The sequence below is a fragment of the Cheilinus undulatus genome, linkage group 2 (genome assembly GCF_018320785.1).
Source record: "Cheilinus undulatus linkage group 2, ASM1832078v1, whole genome shotgun sequence".
Taxonomy (NCBI): domain Eukaryota; kingdom Metazoa; phylum Chordata; class Actinopteri; order Labriformes; family Labridae; genus Cheilinus; species Cheilinus undulatus.
Genome location: NC_054866.1, coordinates 24,829,965 through 24,853,982, shown reverse-complemented (window position 1 = coordinate 24,853,982; position 24,018 = coordinate 24,829,965). Strand labels below are relative to the sequence as shown.

Genomic DNA, 24,018 nt, shown 5'->3' with positions numbered 1-24,018 from the left:
CACTTACTTTTAGCTCTGTAGCCTTTTCAATGATGGTTTCTGCCACACCTAGAAGGTCATTAAATGTGAGTCTCTCTAACGTCGTCCCTCTTGGAAGGCCAAGCAGACGGAACATGTCCAACCAGTGGTCCTGGGACAGGTGCTCCCCTCGCACATACTTCAGGACTGGGACCATGTTCTAGACATACAGTGGTAGAGTTGAAATATGTGTAGAAATTCTGAAACACCTAATAATATAAAGAATGACATTTACTATACAAATGAGACTTGTTTTAAATGTAATAACTTCATAACCACCATGACAAACAGTTTTCTGGAGTACTGATGCTGCTGTTTTTTAGTAAGTAGAATCATGACATTTTATGGTCCTGTTTGATTTTAGAAGTCAAACGATCTTTGTTACAGGGCACATGCATATTAAGTCTTACACAAAATATACAAAAGACTGCAGATGGCAGCAATTTGTTTTATAAAAGTATAATTTAAATCATTCCACGATACTATGCTGCTCAATATTATACCACTCTCACAAGTTCTAAGATCTCAATTGCCAGCAGATTATCCAAAAACTTCTATAATTGTTGAGTGAAAAATACATTTTAATTCCTTTCATAGCCTTGTTCTCCTGTGAAGTATTAACTCAAACTTGAAGTAGATGATAGGCTATTCCATCAAAGTAAGTTTCTGTTCTACCTTGTATTTGTCCACCTCTCCTTGCAGTTTAATAGACATTGCAGTGGGCTGCTCCAACTTCCTGAGCCTGTCTTGCCATGTAATCAGAAACTCCTCAAACACATATGTCTTACTTCTGCAAAAAAGAAAAATGCAAGTCATGGCACTTTTGAAAACACAAAATGACATCATCAACAATTTCTTTAGAACGCCCAGGGAGGACTAACTACAGGTCTGAATGTAACCCCTTACCTGAATGTGATCCAGTCCTCCTGGGCCTTTTCTAGGAAGCCTTGCTGCCACTCCTCATAAAGACCCCACATCTGGCTGTACTCGTCCATGTCGCTTTTTATTTCTTCTGCCAGAGAGAAGTCTGGAGCCTCCAAATCAAAATAGGTACAATCCTCACTGAGGAGAACAGGAGAGATCAGAGGAGGATTGATACTAGTAATGAAGACTGTGTTAAGACCTGAGACAAAGACTCTAACCTTTGTCTTGTAGTTAGAATTGAAATTTTTCAAAGTTCTAGTCTTGGGGGTTCTCTGCAAGTTGCCCTGGACCCTTTGTTGGCTTCCTGCTGACCCACCAATCTGAGGTCCTTTACATAGCAACTGTTACAGGCAAATTCCTGTTAGACTCAACCCCACCCCTTGCTCCTACCACTTATCCCTACCCCTAAGCTTTGCGTGATCACTTTCAAACAGAGACTTTCAAGAGGCACACTCCATACCAACTGTAATCTCCCCAAAAATTGCTAATCATGGGCATGATCTGAAAATTACAACAACAATCTAATGCCAAAATTAATGTTGTTTCAATGTATTATGGTAATTTTGATTTTGAGCCACTACCCCTTGTCCCCTTTCAAGGGACAAGGGGAGGCTAAAAAACTGAGGGGTAAAACCTGGACTGAGCAAACTCTTACATAGCCAAGTCTTTTCAGTGAGCCCCAGTAAAATTATGATCCAATGTCTTTACTTTCATATGATTAAAAGGTGTGCTTGGTTTTACTGCAAGAGTGAGTCAAGGTATCCACATTGTAATCCATGAGCATTTTAGGGTGACCTTATTGGAAATTCTAATAAGGTCTGACGATCTGACAATCATCAAGTAAAATTTACATGTGCTCAGAGGCAAGAGAAAGATATGTTTATATTGACACTATATAACACTGGCTTCCTGTTACGTTTTAAAAATATTTTTAAGATTTAATCGTTACTTTTAAAGCTTCTAGATATATAACAGAATAACTGATGCCCTATGAGCCAGCCCACACCCTCAGATCCTCAGGTGGGGGGTTTCCTGGTCGTTCCAAAGTCGATGCGTAAAACCAAATGTGATAGAGCATATTCTATCAGGGCCCCTGAACTTTGGAATGACCTACCTGAAGAGATGAGGTGTGCAGAATCAGTTTCTTCTTTTATGTCACTTTTTAAAAGACATTTACAGACTTGGGTGTATGTGATGACATCTTCTTATTTATCTTTTCACAGATTTTACCTTTTTTGCAACCAACTTTTTATTTAGTCAGTTTGTGTCAATTCCATAAAAATTGATTGTATATTTGTGATCAGTTCCATAATTGCAAACATTAATATTGCAAACTTATACACTACACATTTATTAACTAGGAACTAGATTTTACCTTCCTTATACATTTTTAGAATATTTAATTTCTTCTTATTTTTTACTTGCTTTAATTCCATATAAACCTCAGTTTATTTTAATGCATTTTGGCTACTTTTAATCTATGTATTCGTATTATATGTTGCGTATGATGTTCTGTTATGTTTTAGTTATCATGGTATCATGGCATTTAGTTCCAGCAAGTGTCAGCTGGCCCGCAAGACATTTGAGTAAAAAAAAAAGGAAATTTTAAAAAAATATTTTGATTTTCAATATTTACTTACTTAGGTGTTTCAAATGAAACTTTTCAATCATTTATTGTGATCTTTCTATAATTATAGCAAGGAAAGGATGTAATACGATGCAATAAATGAGTTAAATATGGCACGTTGAACTCCCTTTACAGCAGGGAGGAACATCGTAAAAAGACGCACGGCAGAGCACATGGCAGCGCAGCTGCAACATCACCTCAGCTTGCAAACATGCTGTCCAAAACAAGAGACTGATACAGACTGGAGGATTTTTAAGACTGAAGGAGAAGGATTTATTTTGTCTACTTTTGATTTTTTTTATGATGTAGAATTGAACCAGCTGCTGCACAGACTCTCATAGGGTCCAGCCCTATCCGCACCTCTGACTAGTTTTCTGCATCTTGTGTCTTAACGAATATCAGAGGCTTAGCCTTATGCAAAACAAACTTCTATCCCTGTGGGGAATTAAAACAGCTGCTTTCAGGATAGCAAATACTTTCCCTGCATAAGTGTACATCAGCCACAAACGCAGACATCGTATCTCGCGTTCTCTGGAGTGATAAATCTTACTTCTCCATCTGGCAATCTGATGGATGAGACTGGGATTGGCAGTTGTCAGGAGAACGGTACTTGTCTGACTGCATTGTGTCAAGTGTAAAGTTTGGTGGAGGGGGGATTATGGTGTGGGGTTGTTTTTCAGGAGCTGGGCTTGGCCCCTTAGTTCCAGTGAAAGGAACTCTGAATGCTTCAGCATGCCAAGAGATTTTGGACAATTCCATGCTCCTAACTTTGTGGGAACAGTTTGGGGATGGCCCCTTCCTGTTCCAACATGATTGTGTACCAGTGCACAAAGCAAGGTCCATTAAGACATGGATGAGAGAGTTTGATGTGGATGAACTTGGCCTATATCTTTCTATATATATAGTGCTTAACAAATTTATTAGACTACCTGTCATATTTGTCTCAGAGACCATCCAGCATCATGAAGTGCTTTAATGTGGACTCTTTCATTTTCGGTGAGCTCCTCACATTTTGAACAGGAATGAGGGATTTCAAACTGAATTCACCTTTTTATACCCAAATTTGAGCCGGCTCACTGGGCTTCTCGGAGAAGTCAGAAATTTATCAAGCATAACATTCAACTGCTAAAACTCATTTTTCTGTTCAGGAATGCAAGTGAATAACTATCATTTGACATATTAATCAATAAATAAAAATGTGCTTTACTATTTTTTCAGGTATTGTTGTAAATCAGTAAATTTGAAAATTCATAGATAACAATAATAATTATTTTTTAGCATTCAAAATATCATTTCGGTCAAAACGCTTCTACATATTGGTGTATTAACCATTGCAGAAACATAAAAAAAAAAAAATTTGGTAACTACCAATACTGTTAATTTAGGGCAGCTGTGGCATAAACCTTACTTTGGGTGGTAGTCTAATAAATTTGTTAAGTACTGTAAATGTATATCTATATAGATATATAGATAGAGAGATATATATATAGATAGACAGACAGACAGACAGACAGACAGATACATAGATACACACACACATATGTAAAAATCCAATGTCTGGCCCTCGGCTTTCTGTCCTTGAAATATTTTGGCTCTGTAAAAAGTAATAGGGGAACCCTGGGTTATCATCTTTGTCAGGTTTTTGTTCAGCTACTTGAACTGCCTGGGCTCTCTTGTTATTGGGTACCATTTGCAGAATGCCTCTTTTCCACAACCTTTTATCACAGTTGGCCTCTGGAACTGCCAGTCTGCAGTTAACAAAGCAGAATTCATCAATTCCCTCACTAAACTGTCTAACATTCAGGTCCTAGCCCTGACAGAAACTTGGGTCCGTCCTGAGAACACTGTAACACCAACTGCTCTATCAGTTGATGCAGTGTTCTCTCATACACCTCGCTCTTCTGGCCGAGGAGGTGGCACAGGCATTATTCTTTCTCATAGCTGGAACTTCAGCCAGTTCAAACCCTTGGACAATAACACCTCATTTGAATATCATGCAGTACAGGTCACTGCCCCAATAAAGGCTTACATGGTTGTGGTATACCGCCCACCTGGGGGTCACCTGGACAACTTTATTGTGGAACTGGACATGTTACTCTCAGACATCCCTGATGATGGCACACCATTGGTTGTCATGGGTGACATGAACATCCACTTGGATAGAGCCCAGGCTACTGATTTTATTTCACTACTGTCCTCCTTTGACTTCAAACTGGTTCAAACGCCTCCTACACAAAAGGCTGGTAATATACTGGATTTGATTCTAACTCGCAATTGCTCCACAGCTAATTTGAGTGTAACACCACTTCACCTCTCTGACCACTACTTCATTCAGTTCTCACTTGGCTTACCTGAACTTCAACAATCTACTACTCAATTAAGATCATACCGCAGAAACCTTCAGTCACTTGACCCAACACAGCTGTCTGACGAGGTCTCAGCTGCACTAGCCTCATGTAACGAGTCCTTCACACTCACTGTTAACGAGGCCACAGACACATTCTGCTCCTCACTGACCTCCTCTCTGGACAAACTCTGCCCTCTGGTGTCTAAGCCTATTCGAAATACTCCACCTTGTCCCTGGCTCACTAAGGTCATCAGAACCCAAAGGGCAGGGCTCAGGGCGGCAGAGAGAAAATGGCGTAAATCCAAACAAACCACTGACTTGAGTGCTTATCAGCAAAAACTGTCCTGTTTTACCTCTGCTCTAAAATCTGCTAAGAAGGCGTTCTATCAATCAAAGATCTGTGCTGCCACTGATGCACGCAAACTCTTCTCTGCTTTTAACTCGCTCCTCTCTCCTTCAAACCCACAACCCTCCAGTATGTTGACTCCAGACATGTTTGCCTCCTACTTCACTGACAAGGTTTCTACCATCAGCAACCAATTCTCTGAGCCTGTCCAACTCAGTTTTCTGCCACCAGCTAGTGATGCATCACTTAGCTCATTCTCTCCACTAAGTGAGAGCGAGGTCACCAGGCTTCTGCTTGACTCTAAGCCCACAACCTGTCCCCTCGATCCAATACCATCACATCTCTTGCAAGCGATTGAGCCCACAATCAGCCCTGCTGTGAGTTGTATCATTAACTCCTCTCTGTCCACAGGTGTTTTCCCAGCTGCTTTCAAGCAAGCGCGGGTTACACCACTGCTCAAAAAACCCACTCTCAACCCAGCCCTGGTTGAAAATTACAGGCCGGTCTCACTTCTCCCATTCCTATCAAAAATACTGGAGCGCACAGTCTTCAACCAGCTCTCAGAACACTTGCAGAACAATGATCTACTTGATCAGAATCAGTCTGGCTTTAGGCAGGGCCACTCTACTGAAACTGCACTTTTGTCAGTAACGGAATCACTTCGCTTGGCCAGAGCAGCTGGTCAGTCCTCAGTTCTCCTACTGCTGGATCTGTCCGCTACCTTTGACACAGTAAACCACCAAATCCTCCTCTCCACACTCTCTTCACTTGGTATCTCAGGATCTGCCCTACAGTGGTTTAAGTCCTACCTCACAGGGAGATCTTTTAGAGTATCATGGAAGGGAGGAGTGTCTAAACTGCATGGCTTATCAACAGGGGTGCCTCAAGGGTCTGTGCTTGGTCCCCTACTTTTCTCAATATACACCACCTCACTTGGTGCAATCATCCGCTCCCATGGCTTTTCTTATCACTGCTATGCAGACGACACACAGCTATTCCTGTCCTTTCCACCAGATGACACAACTGTCTCAGCTCGGATCTCATCCTGCCTTGCTGATATTTCTAAATGGATGAGGGAACGTCACCTTCAGCTCAACCTGCCCAAAACGGAGCTCATTATCATCCCAGCCAGTCCCACTATGGAACCGCAGATCAGTATCCAGCTTGGATCAAATAATCTCTTGCCCACTAAGTCAGCCCGGAATCTGGGTGTCATGATTGATGACCAGCTAACCTTCAAGCTCCATGTGGCCTCGATTGCTCGGTCTTGCCGTTTCGCCCTCTACAACATCAAGAGGATCAGACCCTACTTGACAGAGCATGCTACACAACTCCTGGTACAGGCTCTTATAATATCACGTATTGACTACTGTAACTCATTACTGGCAGGCCTACCTGCATGCACAGTTATACCTCTGCAGTTGATCCAGAACGCAGCAGCACGTCTGGTCTTCAACCAACCCAAGAGAGCTCATGTCACGCCTCTTTTAATCTCTCTACACTGGCTTCCAGTTGCAGCTCGCATTAAATTCAAAACTCTAATCATTGCTTACAAAGCAGTAACTAAAACTGCTCCTGTTTACCTGGAGTCCCTCATCCAGGTCTACACCCCTTCTCGCCCACTATGCTCAGCCAGCGAAAGGCACCTGGTACTTCCAGCACATCATGCTCCTAAGTCACTAGCTCGACTCTTCTCCTCTGTTGTCCCTAAATGGTGGAATGAATTACCCAACTCCATTCGATCTACAGACTCCCTGTCTACTTTCAAGAGAAGGCTAAAGACCCAGCTCTTCAGAGAACACTTTGCACTTAGCTAGGCAATTCTCTACTGTTGTCCCCAGTAGTAGATTGAGTCTCAGCCAGACTATTCTCCACCGCTGCCCCCAGTGGTTGAATGAGTTTCCCAACTATAGTTAGCTCGCACTGTCCTGCTCTACTTCTGGGATTTCTTTGCCCAGCTCTTTGGGAATGATCCAGCACTTGGTACTTGGTAAATAGTTGTTGTGAAGTCTAATGAATGGTGATTAGTGATCCCACATTTTCCTTGATTCATTGTTGGTGTCTAATAACAAAAAAAAAACAAAAAAACAAAAAACAAAAAACAAACAAAAAACAAAACAAAACAAAAAAAAAAAAAAAAAAAAAACTCCACAAACAACGTATATTTTAGGTACTCTGCCTTAAACTCTACATGGCAGCACTTGCGTCCAATTGGACCTGAAGCACTTGATGGCACTTACTGATGTTGTTTCTTCTTGTCTAGATCATTGCTTGTGTTGTTCTTGCTCTCAAATGTACGTTGCTTTGGAGAAAAGCGTCTGCTAAATGACATTGTAACATTGTAACATTGTTCTGTTGTCTTTTCTTTTGTTTGTGCTCTGTAGCTTTGTTCTTCAGTTTTTCTCTGCAGATGTTAAAGCACTATGTAAACCTTTGTTTTTAAAAGTGATACACAAATATTATCATTAACTTAAGTTATCATCATATTGCTAGTAAGGCTAGCATAATGTTGATGTTGCTATTCCATAACGATATCCAACCAGAGTTAATATCATCTTACAACTGAACATCAATGCTGGTCTAGTAAGGCAGATTATAATATATATCACATTTTGTTTATCTCTTTTTGTAAAAGGAACAATTAGGGAGGGGACGCCAACATCAGCCATCATCGCTACCATCAGACATCAGTAAATTTTAAAATCGTTTCAGTTTTTAAATGATTTGAAGTCAACTTTATACATCCTACTGTATTTTTGTCTAAACTCTCTGACTGAGGTCAAGCTTACGAAATAATCAAATAAATTAAATATGAAAACAAATTTGTCAAATCATTGGGTATTTTCAGGTCTTACAAATAAGCAGGAGCCAAGAGATTTTATCTAACCTAACAACAGTAATCAAGGAGGGAACTACTTGACAAAGGGTCAGTTGGAGGAGTCTATTAATGATTACATGACGGTTTATCTAAAAGAATGAAATAAAAAAAAGAGATCCTACTATAAATTCAGCCCGTTAAAAAGAACATACAGCAGTTTGCTGCGGACAGTTTCCAATTCCTGAAACTCCTGCTGCTTGTCCTTGATGGTCTGGAGACATGCAAGGAGGGCATCATGATCACTGGTTTCAAGCATCTCATCCTTAGGCTTAAGCTGATCCCAGCGAGCCTTAAAGCGCTCCAGATCTGACCTGTAAGCATTGATATGCCCTGCGGCATTACTTCGCATCACATCCACCTTAAGGAAGAGCAAGGGAAAGCGCAAGAGAGCACAGTAAGAATCAAAACATTGTAAGGTATGAACACCACCTTCATTCATGAGGCATTTTTGAGTTGTGAATTCTCACCTGTTCTTTAATCATGAGCTGATGGCTCTCCATAATAAGCTCTAGTTTGTCCCACTTGGCTCTCAGAGAAGACAGCGAGTCAAGGCTAGCCCCGGCCACTGCTCGCAGCAAACGATTCTTCTCCTCGACATGCTGGAACCCAGGTAGGATCTGTACACATACATAGGTCCTGTCAAACACTTTTCTAATCCTTCACTCTGCTGAAAACACAACACTGGAAATAAGACATACATAAATAAGTGTAAGGAATGCCCTTACACTTATAATTCCTTGCACATCATTATAATGACAGCATCAGTCAGCATAATTCACATTTTAAAAACACTTCATGGTTGCAATGTGAAAGACAAACATTTAGTGATTTAATAATAGCAGGGCCTTGATTTATCACTTTCTGTAAAAAATAAGAAAAAGTTAATTGAAAATGACCAAATCAATTGTGTAAGAAGAAGGTGAAGAACCAGAAACATAATCTAATTTAAATCATAAACTACCAAGTCAGAGTTAGGGGGATGTCTGCCTTACTTCAGGTTTGCGGGCAAGTATCTGGGTATATTTAGCACGGGCTGTGCCAATTTCCTCCATGCTCTCTGGTCGAGTGGACAAGGTCGCCATTGACTCTGAAACAAAACTGTCTATGGCTTGTGTGTGGCCTGAAAACAAAAGAGAGAAAAAACATGCTCAAAGACATGTAACAGAAAAGGAAAGAGAAAGTAATAGCTGTAAGGATGAAATTATGTCAGGAAAATAGAAACAAAAAACGAAAATGAAAGTAAAGGAGCAATAAAGTTGGTGGCATTTACCTTGTATGGACCTTCTGAGTGATAACAGAAGAATGTCAAACAGCCTCTGGATCAAGTCATCAATCACAGCTTTAACTGGCTCACAGTTGACTGTAATACAGTCAACTTTCTCCTGACTGACACAGGAAAAGCGTTTCATCATTTAAGAAGTCATTTTAACCATTTGAAAGTTCAGGGAACATTTGAGGTTTTAGCATTAAATCTGAAACAAGATGTGACTTCAATCCTTCTGTAGGACAGACAACATCCACACATGTGGCAAATGAAACTCAGACACATGTGCTTATACTCTTACACAGAAGAATCAGAGACTGGAGAAAGGTGTTTTAGTGAAGATGACAAAACAGTACTGCGAGAAGCAGTACTAGTACATGTAATAAAACTCCTCTAATTATATTACATAATCACTGTAGTCATTTACATTGACATTTAGTTTGGATCTTTATATTCATATTGAAGTTAATGTCTGGCTCAATGATATTTCATAATATCACCTGTTTCAACAGACTAAGCTTGCACTAATTACAATAAGTGACTGTCAGGAGGGAGGGGCAGTGGGACACAAATGCAGACCACAGGTTTCAAAAAGTTATCCTAGAAGGATAACCACTAAATCGCAAGCAATAAATAGGAAAGGGGAGAATACCAAAGCAAAATGATAAGCCAAACTAATAACTCCCGTTCTAATTAATAGTTGAAAGAGAAACTGAACCACTGCTGCCGTGCAGCTGAACAGAAACATAGACTTGTAGGGAGAGTGAGACAACTGTCTTCAGAAGAAACTCAAAGATGCCCAGACTGGGGGTCAAGAGAGAATCAAAGAAAAGCTGGTTATACCTCCAGCATCAACAACTACCTCTGGGGTAACTAGTAATTTAAATGAAAAATGCTCTGAGGAAAGAGTCAACAGTGCTTGAGAAACTACACATAGAAATATGCAAGAAAAATCCCAAGGAGATGCTCTCAGTACCTCTGAAGGTGAGATAATGATACTGCACTGAGAGCTGCAACCCAAGAGCATATATAAGCTCTCCACACCTGGCCTCACTCAGTGCTGATCAGCCACACACACCTGGCCCAGCCCTGGTTGACTCAGCCACATACACCTGGCATAGCACTGATTGATTCATCCTCAGTGAATGCCCTGTGTAATCCCCCTCACAGTGACTAGACTTAATCAAGCTTTCTCAAAAAGTTCAGCAACAATCATACAATTTTGTTTCAAGATGTTACTATTACAAAGATACTATATAATTTATAATAGAAATGTTTTGGGGTGATGTTTTGTTTTCTCTTGTGCAGGGTGTAACTTTTTTAACCTTCTTCTGCTGTGAGTATACATGAAATGTACCTGGGTAGACGTTCTGACTCCTTTCCTCTGGCTTTCAGGGCCTTGAAATTTCTCTCCCAGTCTTGCACAGAACTCAGATGCTTCTCCACTAACCTCTCTAAATCAACCTGGCCCAGCACCACCCACTCCTACAACATAAATAGAGAATCATAACATTTGGGTTTATACAACATTTCCCAATTTTTAAAGGTGTCTGTGTCAAAGGTGAAAGAGACACCCACAGAAGACAAAATAATACAGAACTAGAAAAGATAAAAGAGAAGTTTACTGTCTGTCGAGGGCTTCCCCCTACTTTTAAATATGCATGAGTGAGCAGGTAAGGGGAACAGATTCTAGAATGTGCCTCTGTTCTATAAGGGTAGTAAAAGGGGAAAATGCTGACAATGATAACATCAAAGCTAAATAGAAAATCATGAATAACTCACAGTCAAGTTCTTCAAAGACAATAGTACACAAACGACTGCATATAATGCTTCAGTGAGTAAGGCAAAAATAAAATCATGAATTAATGACTATTTGCATAAATAATACAGAAATAAGGTTTCACAAAAGAAGAAATGTGTGGAAAAATATCCTGTTCCCCTAGAAAATTTACTCAGCAACTTCTACACCATAATTACTTTTTCTTTATTTTCAAGCCTGACCTCTGAGGCCAAACTCTAACCTGACTGAACAAAAAATAAAGCAAGCTTTTTCAAAGTACGTAATGTAATACAATAATTACGCTTCAAATAAAACCCCTTGTAATGCAAATGATACAAATGATTTTTTACAGCATACATGATCATTTTTAGTGTCAAACTCATCCATTGTTCAGGCACCTTGAACTTGTGTTGAACAGCTTGCAAACGGCTGAAGAGGTCCTCAGCCTTGCTGAAGATAGTGAGGAACCCAGAGGCATTTCTATCAATCATAACGCTGAAGATCATCTCCTCCCCCTGGACACTGACCCCTTTGAACTGGTTTGGGATTGAGATGAACCGCTTCATCTCCCTGAAATAACGTGCTCGCACCTCCTCAAATGGAGGACGGAACTGCAGACGGCCCTGCCTGTTCACAAGAAGGAGAGATATGTAAGACAAAGACAAGTAATATGTTTTCTTCAATCACCACTTACACTGTCTAAAAAAAAGGAAGAAATGGAAAGATGAGCAGGTATAATGGAATGGACAACTGTCAAGTTTAGATGGTAATGAAAGAAATTCAAAGTGGTTTCTATTGGTGTAAGATACTTGGAGTAACATATTCTGTTAAAACAAGACACAAAATGAAACCCTATAAACTGTGACATCCTACAAAAAGAGATATTGGCAAGTAGAAAAAGGAGGTAAAATAATGACTACGTCTGTCAGCATCATTGCATTAGTTTTATCATCCCTGTCGGGCACACTATGGCCAAGCTGCTGCAACACCTCCCCACATCCACAGTCATGTAAAATAAATACACCACTGCTCCTTTATGTCTCATTTCACTTAAAAAAAAAACAACTCACAGTCAGCTCTGAGGGCCACTCAAAAGTTATCTGCACCTTGTGTTATCAAACATTTACCTTTTTAATGATCCCTTACTTCCTTTTTTTAATCCAGTTCTTTTTTTGGTGGTTAAGTTTACGTCGTAATCTCTTATCAACCATGTTCTCTATTTTCTTTCAAAAGAAAAGCAGGTCTGTATTCAAACATGAAGTAAATTATCCAAAAAAAAATTAAATGCAAAAAAGTTTAATTCCAAAGTGCAACAAAAAGGGGGATTAATTGCGACTGACTACAGAAATTCTGAGACTAATCATAATTGCAGATTTCAATCATTTGATAGCCCATATAGTAGCCTATACTAAAGAGCAACAAGGCCAAGAAGGCAAATATCAACAAAAAAAAAAAAACAGAACTGCGAGCATGTGCACTTACTTGAAAGTGAGATCTATGTTTATTTCAGGCAGGTTCTTGTTCAGAGCTTCCAGACCTGTCTGATACTGGTGTTCAAGAGCTTTGTAAAGCTGATGATTCCAGTGCTGACGCCATGCCTGCATATCATCAGGCCTAAAGCCCTGTCAACAAACACTCATGATAAGTTTTTAAGGAGAAGAACAAGGGTTTGAGGTAAAAAACAGATGCCATTGCTAAAATTTTCATTTAAGGTAAAAGCTTATTCATGAGCACTTTAAAAAATATACTGTTTTAATAAAATTACTACTGACTGTGACATATACCTGGGCCTCCAGAGTTGCAAAGCCAGTACGGAGGTCCTGAAGGCCATCCTTCCACCGCTGCTGATGCCTCAGTAAGTCCACATTCATGAGTGTCACAACCTGAGATATGTACACAGAGGTTCAAGATGACACAAAAAAGAGCAAGAATTTAATTGCTTATCTTTGAATATGGTTCAAAAGGAATATGCATGCATAACTGATGCAAATCAGTGAACACTGCCTCTGTTTTCAGTAATTAAGTAGGAAAATTGAGATAAAAAAATGTGCCGCAACCTTGTCAATGAAGTCAGTGTGCCACTTGCGCAACTTTCTGTTTTCAGTGGAGAGCTTCTCAGCAGCTGACTGCAGTTTGGTAATGTAGGCTTCCAATTCTTTGGGGTTGTCCCAGGTTATCTGCAGTTTACCACCTGCTTCCTTAGACTGAGAACGAGGATTCTGAAAGAGAAAAGCAGACATATTTACTTTAAAAAATTTAAGAGATGTTTTTTCTCCATGAACAGTAAAAAGGTAAATTAAAAAAGTACTATTTCTGTGAAACTAATCTTTAAATAAACATAGGTATTAGCAAGTCACCACCTTCCAATTCCTTTTAATGGTAAACTACAACAACTTTGTTACTCTTGTGAAAAGTGGAAACAAGTTGTGCTCTGTGCAATGCTCTATACCTTGATGACCTGTTCAAAGGCCAGGGCAAGACCAAGCATCATTGGTCTTTGAGAGGGAACCATCTGCTGATCAATGGTGTTGTAGAAATGGGCCACCTGCAGTGCAGAAATACTTGTGAGATTCAGAGACTTTGAAATAATCATGCAGTTATAGGAATATAAAGTATTATTTGATAAAGAAAAAATGTGCTTGTATTTTGATTAACCCTCCAACCTGTTTTAAAACAATGGCTTGTCTGTAGAATTTGTCTGCGGTGTTAGCTGCCTGCTGTATCTTGGCTGGGATGGGAAAACCCAGGGCAGAGAGCTGTCTGACCTCCCGGAGCAGACTGACCAGCCTGTCTGAATACTGGATCTTTAACCTGCCATCCACATGGTCCAGGTCCATCACACGGTTACTGGCCTGTAGACTGAAACAGGGGTCATACAGAATGTAAGGGCCACTTGACTGGCACCTGGCTCAACTGAGGTACCTTTGATTAATGTAGTAAATGAGATAAGGATGAAAACAGACAAGAAAAAATCATAGATAATAGTACTGCATTAAATTTGATGTCCAATTTCCTGTGATATACTGTAAATTGGCCTTTGTACTTAAGTGGAAACTATGACAAAAGTCAGCATCTCTCTGAATTTTTGGTCAAAAATATTGCACAGCAGGAGAAGGAAAGCTTGGAGAGAACTCTATTTGTTAAGGTTGGAGTAGTAATTATTGTTTAGTCTGGGGATATTCATGTTCAGTTTAGGTTATTTTTTAGTTTAACTAGTGCTTTGCAATGTACAATAACTTTTCTTTTCAAGGTTTGACTTACATTTACAATGGTTCGCAGCCACAACAACAATACAGTAACAATGTACAGCAATAACAATAGCAACAACAACTGTAAAAGAATGAATAAATGTCTACTTCTGCCTCTGCATTTAATGATTTTATTTTGTCCTAGGTAAGCATAATTGTCTCATGCATCTTAATGGCTGTTTTAATTACTGCCCATTTGATTTTATTATATTTTAAATGCCTTTTGGATCTATATTTACCCTTTGTTGTTTCACTTGTTTAACTGACGTGATGATAAACATATTAAATCATAAATCTTGGTACTTTGAAGTTCAAATATTTTCACATAGTGTAACCATCATAAATAAAGTTATAGCAATTTCCATAAAGATGGGAAATAAGGTTATAGTCACAGCTGCCATAAATTTGTCTTTCATTTGGTGTTTTATTGTTTCTCTTGCCCCTCTCCTATCCTTACTGTTCTCCACCCCTAACCCTCCTTCTAGCAATTCAAACCCCAGCGCAGCTTCGACAGAGAGCTATCAACATGAGTCTTGTCTGCTAGACAGTCCTGCCCTTTAGTTAGGGAAGGTTAATGCGACACTGTAACAGGGCTAAATACTGTAAATACTGCTAGTGCTGTGCTCATGGTGATTAACACTGGTCATTGTTATAATAGGGTATAGTCTTTATTATAATATTAATGCTAAACACTGGTCTATTTTAATAGCCTAAAACAGAGAGTATAGTCTAGACCTGCCCTCTTTGTACAGTGTCTTGATATAACTTTTGTTATAAATTGGCACGATACAAACAAAGACTGATTAAAGATTGAGATAAAATTGCAATGAGCAGTGTTTCCAACCTGATCCCTGACTTAGGGTCAGCTAGTCCAGACAGTATATCTCTTGACCAGTCCTCAAACTGCTCCTGTTCATACGCCTTAAGAACCTCCTGCAGGTCATCGCAGAAATGCAGGAACCCTTTAAACGCAGACAGGTCTGAAAGTAGGGCCTCTGCGATTCGAACCGAGTCCTCAACCTGGTGGAACAATACAAGCACAGGAGTATCAAAGTAAAAGGTATCAACATGTTCTTTTGCAAATTCTAATTTTGAGTTGTTTTCATATAAGTACTAACTGTCTGGTTATGTTATAAAAGCCTATTTTCTTCTTTACTGAAATCAACTTAGGAATACAAAAGGCTGTTATTAAAAAGTATCGTTTCAAGTGAGCATTCACTGACACAAAAACATTCAGTCAATTACCTTGTGAATAAGTTGTCGAACCCAAACGGTTCTATTGACCACCTCAGGGAGGTTCCTGCCAATAAGTGGCCCAGACTTGTCACCAGGGTCTCCATGGCAACGACTCTCAAAGTCATTCTTCAGGTCTATGGAAATGATGATAGGAGGGGTCAAGTTCAAGATTCACTATGTTTCTCTCTTAACTTTTCCGACACCCTACACACCAGTTTTACATTTAAAACTCTACAGTACAATTTAGCAGATGCTTTTGGTATGTGTACAGACATGTCTAATTCCCTTTACTTTTCTGTCCAATTGCTTACTATAAGTTAACAATAAGTGCACCAGTTAAGAGTATATTTTAGTTTCCGATGAGCTTTTCTATAACAGGACATTTAACTAGAATGCTTGATTTTTAGTGACACACACGCTACCGCTCAAAAGTTTGGGATCACTTGGAACTTTTCCTGTTTTCCATGGAATTAGTCTGAACAGGAAATACAGAAAATCAACTGGACATGCTGACATTGTCAGAGTTAGAAATAATTATTTTAATGAAAAATGTTCCTCAAACATTGCCTTCATAGCAAAAAAAAAAAAAAAACACCTTTTGCGGCAATTACAGCCGTGCAGACCTTAGGCATAGCTGTCAGTTTTTCAAGGTAATCTGATGAGGTTTCCCCCCATGCTTCCTGGAGCATCTCCTACAAGATGGATTGGCTTGATGGAGTCTTCCTTCATACCAAACGGTTAAGCTACTCCCACAACAGCACAATAAGGTCCAGTCTGAAGACTGTGCTGGCCACTCCATTCCAGTCAGAATTCTGGCAGACTGCTTATTCTCTAAATATTTTGTAGGCATTTTGGAGGTGTGCTTTGGGTCATTATCCTGTTGTAGGATGAAATTGGCCCCAAGCAAGTGCTATCCACAGGGTATGGCATGGCATTGTGAACTGCATAATTTTTTTTTTTTTTTTTTGGAAAAGAAAGAAATTTGCCAGTGATCCCAAACAAGTAGTAGTGTACATATCTTGAAATGTACTTCTATTGAGTACATCACCAGCAGAAAATATTAAGACAACCATTTACATACTAGTACCTAAAATGTGGAAAAACGTGTCATTACATTGATGACAGGTGAATATATAAAGTAATTTTAGGCAGAAATGTGTACCTTTGTTATAGTCCAGTAATCGGGCCAGTAAAGTTTCTCTCTCTGATTGTAGCTCTTTGCTGATGGTGGGACGTTTGATCAACTCTTTGTGTTTTTGAAACAACTGTAACAGCTACAGACAGACAAATACACAAGCATGAAAACCAAGTTCCTTTAACAACAGATGATGCTTTTCAACAAGAGTCTGTGTTTCACAACCTGTTGTGGCTTGTCAGCCATGTCAGCAATGTAGCTCTTTAGTCTGCCAGCGACTTCCTGTTCTGATGGGGCCATCAGACGTTCAAACTGAGCCACTGCTGCTCTCCAAAGAGGCTTTAAAGGGGACATATCATGCAAAAATCACTTTTTCAGGCTTTTCTATCAAAAATATGTGCCCCTGGACTGTCCACAATCCCGTCAAGTACCAGAACCCCCCCCCCCCCCCCAACTCTCTTTCTCCACCTTTCAGAAAATGGGTGCTGAAACAAGCCGTTGTCAGATTTTACACCTAGTGACCTCACCAGGGGCGTAAGCACCCACCCCCAGGTTTGGTTGGGAAAGTTCCACCCTCCTATACTGATCCTCTTAATTACCAGCTGAGATGCTGGATAGCTGAGTGGATTAACCTGCTGACTATGGTCTCGGAGATTGATGGTTTGAATCCCAGTCAGGTCTTAAACTTTGGATAAAAGTGTCTGTAACATCAGGAGTGCTGCATCCATTTTCTGAGAGGGGTGTGGTCAGAGGCGGAATCAGACAGCTAATTAGAGAGAAGGGATGAAATAGAAATTTTAGACATGCAAAAATCCAATACTGGAGAGTTTTTTTCAGGAATAAACTTCACAGGCATGTTTTGGGGATCTCTGAGACCAATATAAACCTGTCTTAAAAGGGTAAAATACATTTCCTTTACATAAAAAACAAAAGCCACATTGATTTTAAAGGGGATTACACATTTTTGCCTAAACAGACTGTATAACACTAAACTTAAATGTTGGTAAGTGTGAGCGTTGTTGGCGGTTCCCCCTACACTGACAGTACTGTTAGTTGTCATATCAAGCAGCCACAGAAAGGACAATTATAGCTAACCTCAGTGTAGGGGTTGTAATGCAGAGCATTGAGCCCAGAAAAAGGTTCAAACACACGATCTGAGGTGAGAGCCTGCTGCTTTCCTCCTGGTAGCAACCGCAGTAACTTCTCATGAACCATGCGCAAGGTTACCACCTAGAAGACAAAAACAGGAAGAGTGTCGTCATTTGTTACCTCCACCAAGGAGGTTATGTGATCGGGTGGGTTTGTTTGTTTGTTTCTTCGTTTGTTAGCTTGTTAGTTTGTTAGCAACATAACTCAAAAAGTTGTGGACGGATTTTCATGAAATTTTCAGGAAATGTCAGAAATGGCATAAGGAAGAACTGATTCGATTTTGGGAGTGATCTGGATCACCGTCTGGATCCAGGAATTTTTTAAAGGATTCTGTACTATTGGGAGATAGGGCTAATGGCAGAGGTCTGCGCTATTACCACTTTACACCAGGAGATGGCAGACATGAGTAACTTCAATCCCAGCAGCCTTTTTTGGTGTGTTTCTATTTAAAGTTTTTGAGCTTACAGAGTTTGAAAGACACACGCCCAGTCATGGAGACGAGTCGGAGCGTAACAGAGAGAAAGACAGTGAATTGTAGTGAGAATACTCACAATGCTGGGAGGAAAAGAGGAATATTCACCCTCTGCCATACTTTCAGTCATCCAGTGACACCATGGGTGAGACTGTCCGTGCATCTGTTGGCACCAACAGGCAATGCTTCCGCCATGACAGTCCATACGTAGTGAAGCCAATGCTTTGCCTCACTGTGTCTTCACCCCACCGTGGAGGGAGTATTTGGCGAATTAGATTTTGGGAGTGATTCGGATCACCGTCTGGATACAGGAATGTTTTTAAAGGGTTCTTCACTATTGGGAGATAGGGCTAATGGCGGAGGTCTGCGCTCTCTGAGTGCTTTTCTAGTTATACTTGTTTTCTGAATGTTTGGCTATGAGGCTCACCGTTTAGTACAGTTTTTAAAACAGACATTTTAGGCTGTTTATCACAGTGGTTCTTATGTAGCCTCAAGACCCACAACCACCTACTAAATAAGCAATTGGTATTCAAGTTTCTAAAGATTTTTATACATGAACAACAGACATTTTACGACTTTTTTCTAGGCACACCTTCACAGCCCAGTAATAGCAGCTCTGAAGCCCAATTTTGGATCTCAACACACAAACTGAGAACCACTGGTTTGGCAGATTACTTCTTACGTCAAAACCTTAAGCGGAAAATGCAAACAAGGCAGAGTGAGTTATTAGTTCCCCCACAAGTGAAAACAGTCAAACTGTTATGAAGAGGAAAGAGGAACCTCTGTGTACAGTATGTGACTGGCATCATGTCAGTGCACTCAATGCTTTCCAAAGAAATAGTTTGTATCCTTTTTTCCCTTTTTTTATTTGAGTAAGGAAAAAATACTTGTATCCAGTATTATACCCACAGACCAGCCAGGGTGCCTTATCAAAGGATGTGTTCTACTTCAGAGCTTTACTGCTTAATGTTTCAGAAAGAAAGAGTCATTACCAAAACTACACTTGCCCTATAATAAACCTCAGTACTAAATGTGAGGCAGTCGGTACACCACATTGTCAAATGAAAAAGGAGAAATAAGCACCAACAAAGGAAGTCTATTCCAGGAAAAGTGATCCCCAGACCCTGCATTATCATGTTTTCTTACCTCATCTAATCTTTTTGCAAGGCAATGAAGGGTTTGTGGGCAGTGTTTTTTTCCCTTCCACGGATGGGGAGCGTGCCTCTTCCACACCTGTAAAAAAATGCAAAAAATGCAAAAAATCTAGATTACCATTCAGATTTAATGTCTAAATACATTGTTAGTTTTTAATTTGTTGAGGCATTCATTAGTGAGTGAAATCAGTAAGGTGATGATTTTCTTAATAATTTTGTGTTTAGATTTTGCATACTTTAAACTTTTCATACCTGTCCAGTCAGATGTTCACAGGCTACCACCCACTGTTCACAGATGGCAACACCTGTTCTCAGGCTCTCTCTCATTGAAACAAATGGCTCCTCAAATATTTTAAGATTGCTCAGCTTCCTCTGCACATATCTTCCAAGGACACCACCTTGTAAATGTATACATAAACAGAGGGAAAAAAACAATTAAAATTGCCCAACACAAATGCACACACATATAAAGTGACAAACATTCAAACATACAAATACAGTTCATTTGGTGTTTAACAATCAAACATTAAGCTTTTTCCTGTTTTCTGTCACTTCTGTATACTTCAGGGTTCACGAGAAAACAGTGGTTTCATTTCTCAAAATATGCACATTTTCATCAACAACCACAGTTGAAAAGATAGTCATTGTGACACATATGTCCTGATGTACATTTTTCTTTTAAACATCAGCAAATACTTGTATCATTTCCTGGTGTGGGTCTGTGCATTTGTAAGAGAAGCTCACCAATGACATCCATGAGTCGTACCATGCGTGTTTCTGGGTAAGGCTCAAAATCAGTTTGCCGCCACACATCATCAAGGGAGTCTCTGCTCTGTTCAATCAGATCCACAACATCAGACATGGACAAGCCATCAAGACCGCTGTACTCCTGGTGGAAACATAACGTGGGAAACAGTTTCATGTTCAAGATACTGTATCTTAGAATTTAGTATAATGAGAAGTACACTATTTTAACTTCAGGTGAAATAATGTACAGTGTTGAACAAATTTATTAAACCACCCTAACCCTAACCAAAGTAAGGTTTATGCCATAGCTGCCCTAAATTAACAGCATTGGTAATTACAAATATCATTTTTTTATGTTTCTACAATGGTTAATACACCAATATGTAGAAGCTCTTCAACCGAAATTATATTTTGAATGCTAAAATATAATTATTATTGTTATCCGTGAATTTTCAAATTTACTGATTTACAAAAAGACTGAAAAAATAGTAAAGCACCTTAATATTTCTTGATTAATATGTCAAATTATAGTTATTTACTTGCATTCCTGAACAGAAAAATGAGTTTTAGTGGTTGAATGTTATGCTTGATTCATTTCTGACTTTTCAGAGAAGCCCAGTGAGCCGACTCAAATTTGGGTGGATTCCGTTTGAAATTCCTCATCCCTGTTCAAAATGGTAAAACATGGAGAGCTCACTGAAAATAAAGAGTCCGCATTAAAGCACTTCATGATGCTGGATGGTCTTTGAGACAAATATGACAGGTGGTCTAATAAATTTGTTAAGCACTGTATATACTCAGACTCACTGTCAATTTTGTCAAACATAAAAAGACATATATACAAGGCACAATGGTTTTCATTCAACACATAATCTTCGAAGTCGTTCTACTGGCTTGTTCAAAATTATAAATAAAAACTACATGATAAGTTGTAACCTAAAATATCAGAACAAAATATAGTTATAGCAATAACACTCATTCTCTTGTTTTGTTGTAAACTTACCCAAATCCAAGAAACAGAAGTTAACATGCATACCTTCTGTATGGATTTGAATAGCTCAGTGAAATGTTTTGCTCTGTCTCGTGCACTGTTCTTCTCGGCAGATTCGGAGGTGTTGGCCCAGTACTGGAACTCATCATATGGAGTCAGGATTCCTGCATAGTGGAAATAATATGAGGATAACATGTGAAGATCATAATATACTCATGTCACAATACGTTCTGCAGAAAAACGTGAATTTTTTTCACAAGTGCAGTAGCACTCACATCCAAAGGATATGCAGTAATGGCAAATAGCCCTTTTCGCTTTTAAACTCTGCCAAGACTTGTTGCATGCTCAATCTCACATCCTTCAAAAATCCCCAAAATCCCAAGATACTTACAAAACCATCATTAACAACTGCCATGATGACTCAGTGGATACTTCAACCTTAACCTATATATAATAACTGAATTAGGGCTGAGTGATACATGGATTTTATTGATTAATCAGTATTTGTGGTCTTTTTTTCTTAGATTTTCTCTTGGACTTCCTCCACCACAACAAAATAGCTGCTGGTTTGATCTCAAAAAGGCACTCTGTAAACAGCTCTCTCCTGAAACTAAGTACAGAAGTTTACTTTTAAGGATAAGTACACAGTTTATACTTCAGCCCCAGAAGGTAAATTCAGTTTTCTATTGATAAAACAAAAGTACAAATTGTACTGAGCTATTTCTTTTTAATTTGTATTTCTTTAAAGAAGGAAATAACATCAATCAAAATTGTAATCAAGTCTGGACAGAAAATTGGAGATTTGTTCATGTCGTATCCCCAAAACCCAGTATTCATTCATGTAAAAATCAAAGTTTACCGAAGACGTCTTCCTCTCTTTGGCCCTTCTTAGCAGAGGGTTGTGCTCCTGACTGACGGACCACTGAGCCCAGACCAAGTTCCAACTCACTCAGCAGTCCTGCAAGCTTCGGGTCAAACGCTGAACTCCATCGCTCATCCTTGATAGTTGTGAGAGAATGATAATTTAATAGTCTTGTGTTTTCCAGCAACTAAAGGGAAAAATACTTTGAAAGTTATATCTTTTCATACTTCACAATGATGCTGTAATATGTAAGATTTTTTTCTTAGCTCTTTGGTTTTCTTTACTTCATTTAAATAGTGAGGCAGTAGAATTGGAAAAAAGTCTAAAGTTGTGTGGACTGCTAAATATTACACTGGCTGATAAACTACAATAGCTAACATCTTATAAACAAATGTGTCACTGAATTAAAAAAGAGAGAGACAAACCTTTAGCAGTACAGGTGCAAAGACTTGTCTCACAGCCTGGTAGAGAGTGTTAATGGGAGACTCCAGCATAGAGGACACAAGGAGGCTCTGGTGAATGTTTTCTTCTGTGATCACTGTGGGATGCAGCTTGAAGAACACCAACACCTTCTCTCTGTGCTCCCCCGACGCTTCAATCTAACAAAGCATGATATAATGTTTCAAAGACAAAAGAACACTGTTTAATTGTCATACTAATATCAGACTGTTTAAGTTAGATTATCTGCACATGCAACATGGTATTTCCTGGAAACGTTACTTATTGGGGTGCACAATATTCGATTTTTGCTAATATCTGATACCAATATATACCTGTAGCTCAGAACTAAAACTTCAACATACTCCAAGGTTTAAGCATTGAGGAAAGAAAAAACTTCAGCTGGCATAGGTTTGTTGGTCCTACGTTAAACTCCACAAACTTATTTGTACATATGGACATTTTTTACAGCCAATATAGCCGAAAATTTACAGCCCATGTATTTGTTGTAAATATCAGCAGAAATGTTCATATCTGTTGGTACAGAAAATCAACCTTCGAAGCTAAATCTGTTAATATTATGCTGATAATATAGTGCATTCCTGGTTACTTAGATCAGTAACAAGGTTGAATTTTGTGATATCTGTCCCCATACTACAGAGCCCCTGAAGGGATATGGGCTGAAGAAAAATCAAAATATATGTTTCTAAATCACATGCAAAGCTTACTTTTGTGCATCTGTCTCATGCTGTCTTCTCAGGGGATAGTTCTGAGTGCACACAAGGAACTTTCTTGCAAATAAACTATCTTGTGCTCACAAGAAATTATCTTGTGAACACAAGAAAGTTTTGCATGCACACCAGAAACTTATTTTCTGTCCCTTTAGTGGCTCCATACCATGCTATATCATGTGATTTAACTGCATATCATAAAGATAGACACAAATTCTGTTCTGAGTTGTGAGGCAAATCCTCTCAAATGATAATGTTGTCCCAACATAGAAAATCTGAAATTGTTATGTCTTTCAAAAAATGTGCTTACCTTATCCGAAAAGTGAAGGTCTTCACCATGTCTGGTGACAGACAGAACAAATTCATTTCCATCATCCAGGAAGTTGTTGAGCTCTATGCTGTCAGTCAGGGAAGATGAAGGCGTTATCCCAAAGAAGTTTCCAGTTGTGGTTAGAATGAATTTTTTACGGACATCTTCTGAATTGTGAGGCATCTTTGGGGTGTCGAAATATGCTAAGAAAGCTGTGGAACAAAACAAATAAAGTATATTGTTAAATGCTACATTTAAGGAAGGATATGTCTTAAAGACAGCTGATGTGTGAAACACATAACTTTTACAAACAATTTCTTTCATATCTCAGTTATGTTTATAACTCTATGGTTATTAATTT

The 24,018-nt window shown here is 39.2% G+C and overlaps 1 protein-coding gene across 4 annotated transcripts in view; it reads right to left on the bottom strand.

Moving 5' to 3' along the window:
- Positions 1–24,018, bottom strand: part of LOC121519720 (cytoplasmic dynein 2 heavy chain 1) — a 165,317-nt gene that overhangs the window by 140,545 nt on the left and 754 nt on the right. For all 4 annotated transcript variants that reach the window (XM_041802555.1, XM_041802574.1, XM_041802583.1 and 1 more), the window contains exons 2-27: positions 23,658–23,869; positions 22,604–22,777; positions 22,176–22,314; positions 21,362–21,480; positions 20,323–20,467; positions 19,831–19,976; positions 19,571–19,657; positions 17,899–18,033; positions 17,029–17,142; positions 16,831–16,942; positions 15,678–15,802; positions 15,277–15,452; positions 13,848–14,043; positions 13,634–13,729; positions 13,242–13,403; positions 12,969–13,067; positions 12,667–12,806; positions 11,583–11,811; positions 10,762–10,889; positions 9,411–9,526; positions 9,133–9,260; positions 8,608–8,757; positions 8,293–8,498; positions 925–1,080; positions 694–808; positions 8–178 (exon numbers count right to left, since the gene is read on the bottom strand). In XM_041802555.1, coding sequence (XP_041658489.1) covers positions 8–178; positions 694–808; positions 925–1,080; positions 8,293–8,498; positions 8,608–8,757; positions 9,133–9,260; positions 9,411–9,526; positions 10,762–10,889; positions 11,583–11,811; positions 12,667–12,806; positions 12,969–13,067; positions 13,242–13,403; positions 13,634–13,729; positions 13,848–14,043; positions 15,277–15,452; positions 15,678–15,802; positions 16,831–16,942; positions 17,029–17,142; positions 17,899–18,033; positions 19,571–19,657; positions 19,831–19,976; positions 20,323–20,467; positions 21,362–21,480; positions 22,176–22,314; positions 22,604–22,777; positions 23,658–23,840 — 3,747 coding nt within the window. In that variant the 5' untranslated portion in view covers positions 23,841–23,869. The remainder of the gene's footprint in view (positions 1–7; positions 179–693; positions 809–924; positions 1,081–8,292; positions 8,499–8,607; positions 8,758–9,132; positions 9,261–9,410; positions 9,527–10,761; positions 10,890–11,582; positions 11,812–12,666; positions 12,807–12,968; positions 13,068–13,241; positions 13,404–13,633; positions 13,730–13,847; positions 14,044–15,276; positions 15,453–15,677; positions 15,803–16,830; positions 16,943–17,028; positions 17,143–17,898; positions 18,034–19,570; positions 19,658–19,830; positions 19,977–20,322; positions 20,468–21,361; positions 21,481–22,175; positions 22,315–22,603; positions 22,778–23,657; positions 23,870–24,018) is intronic.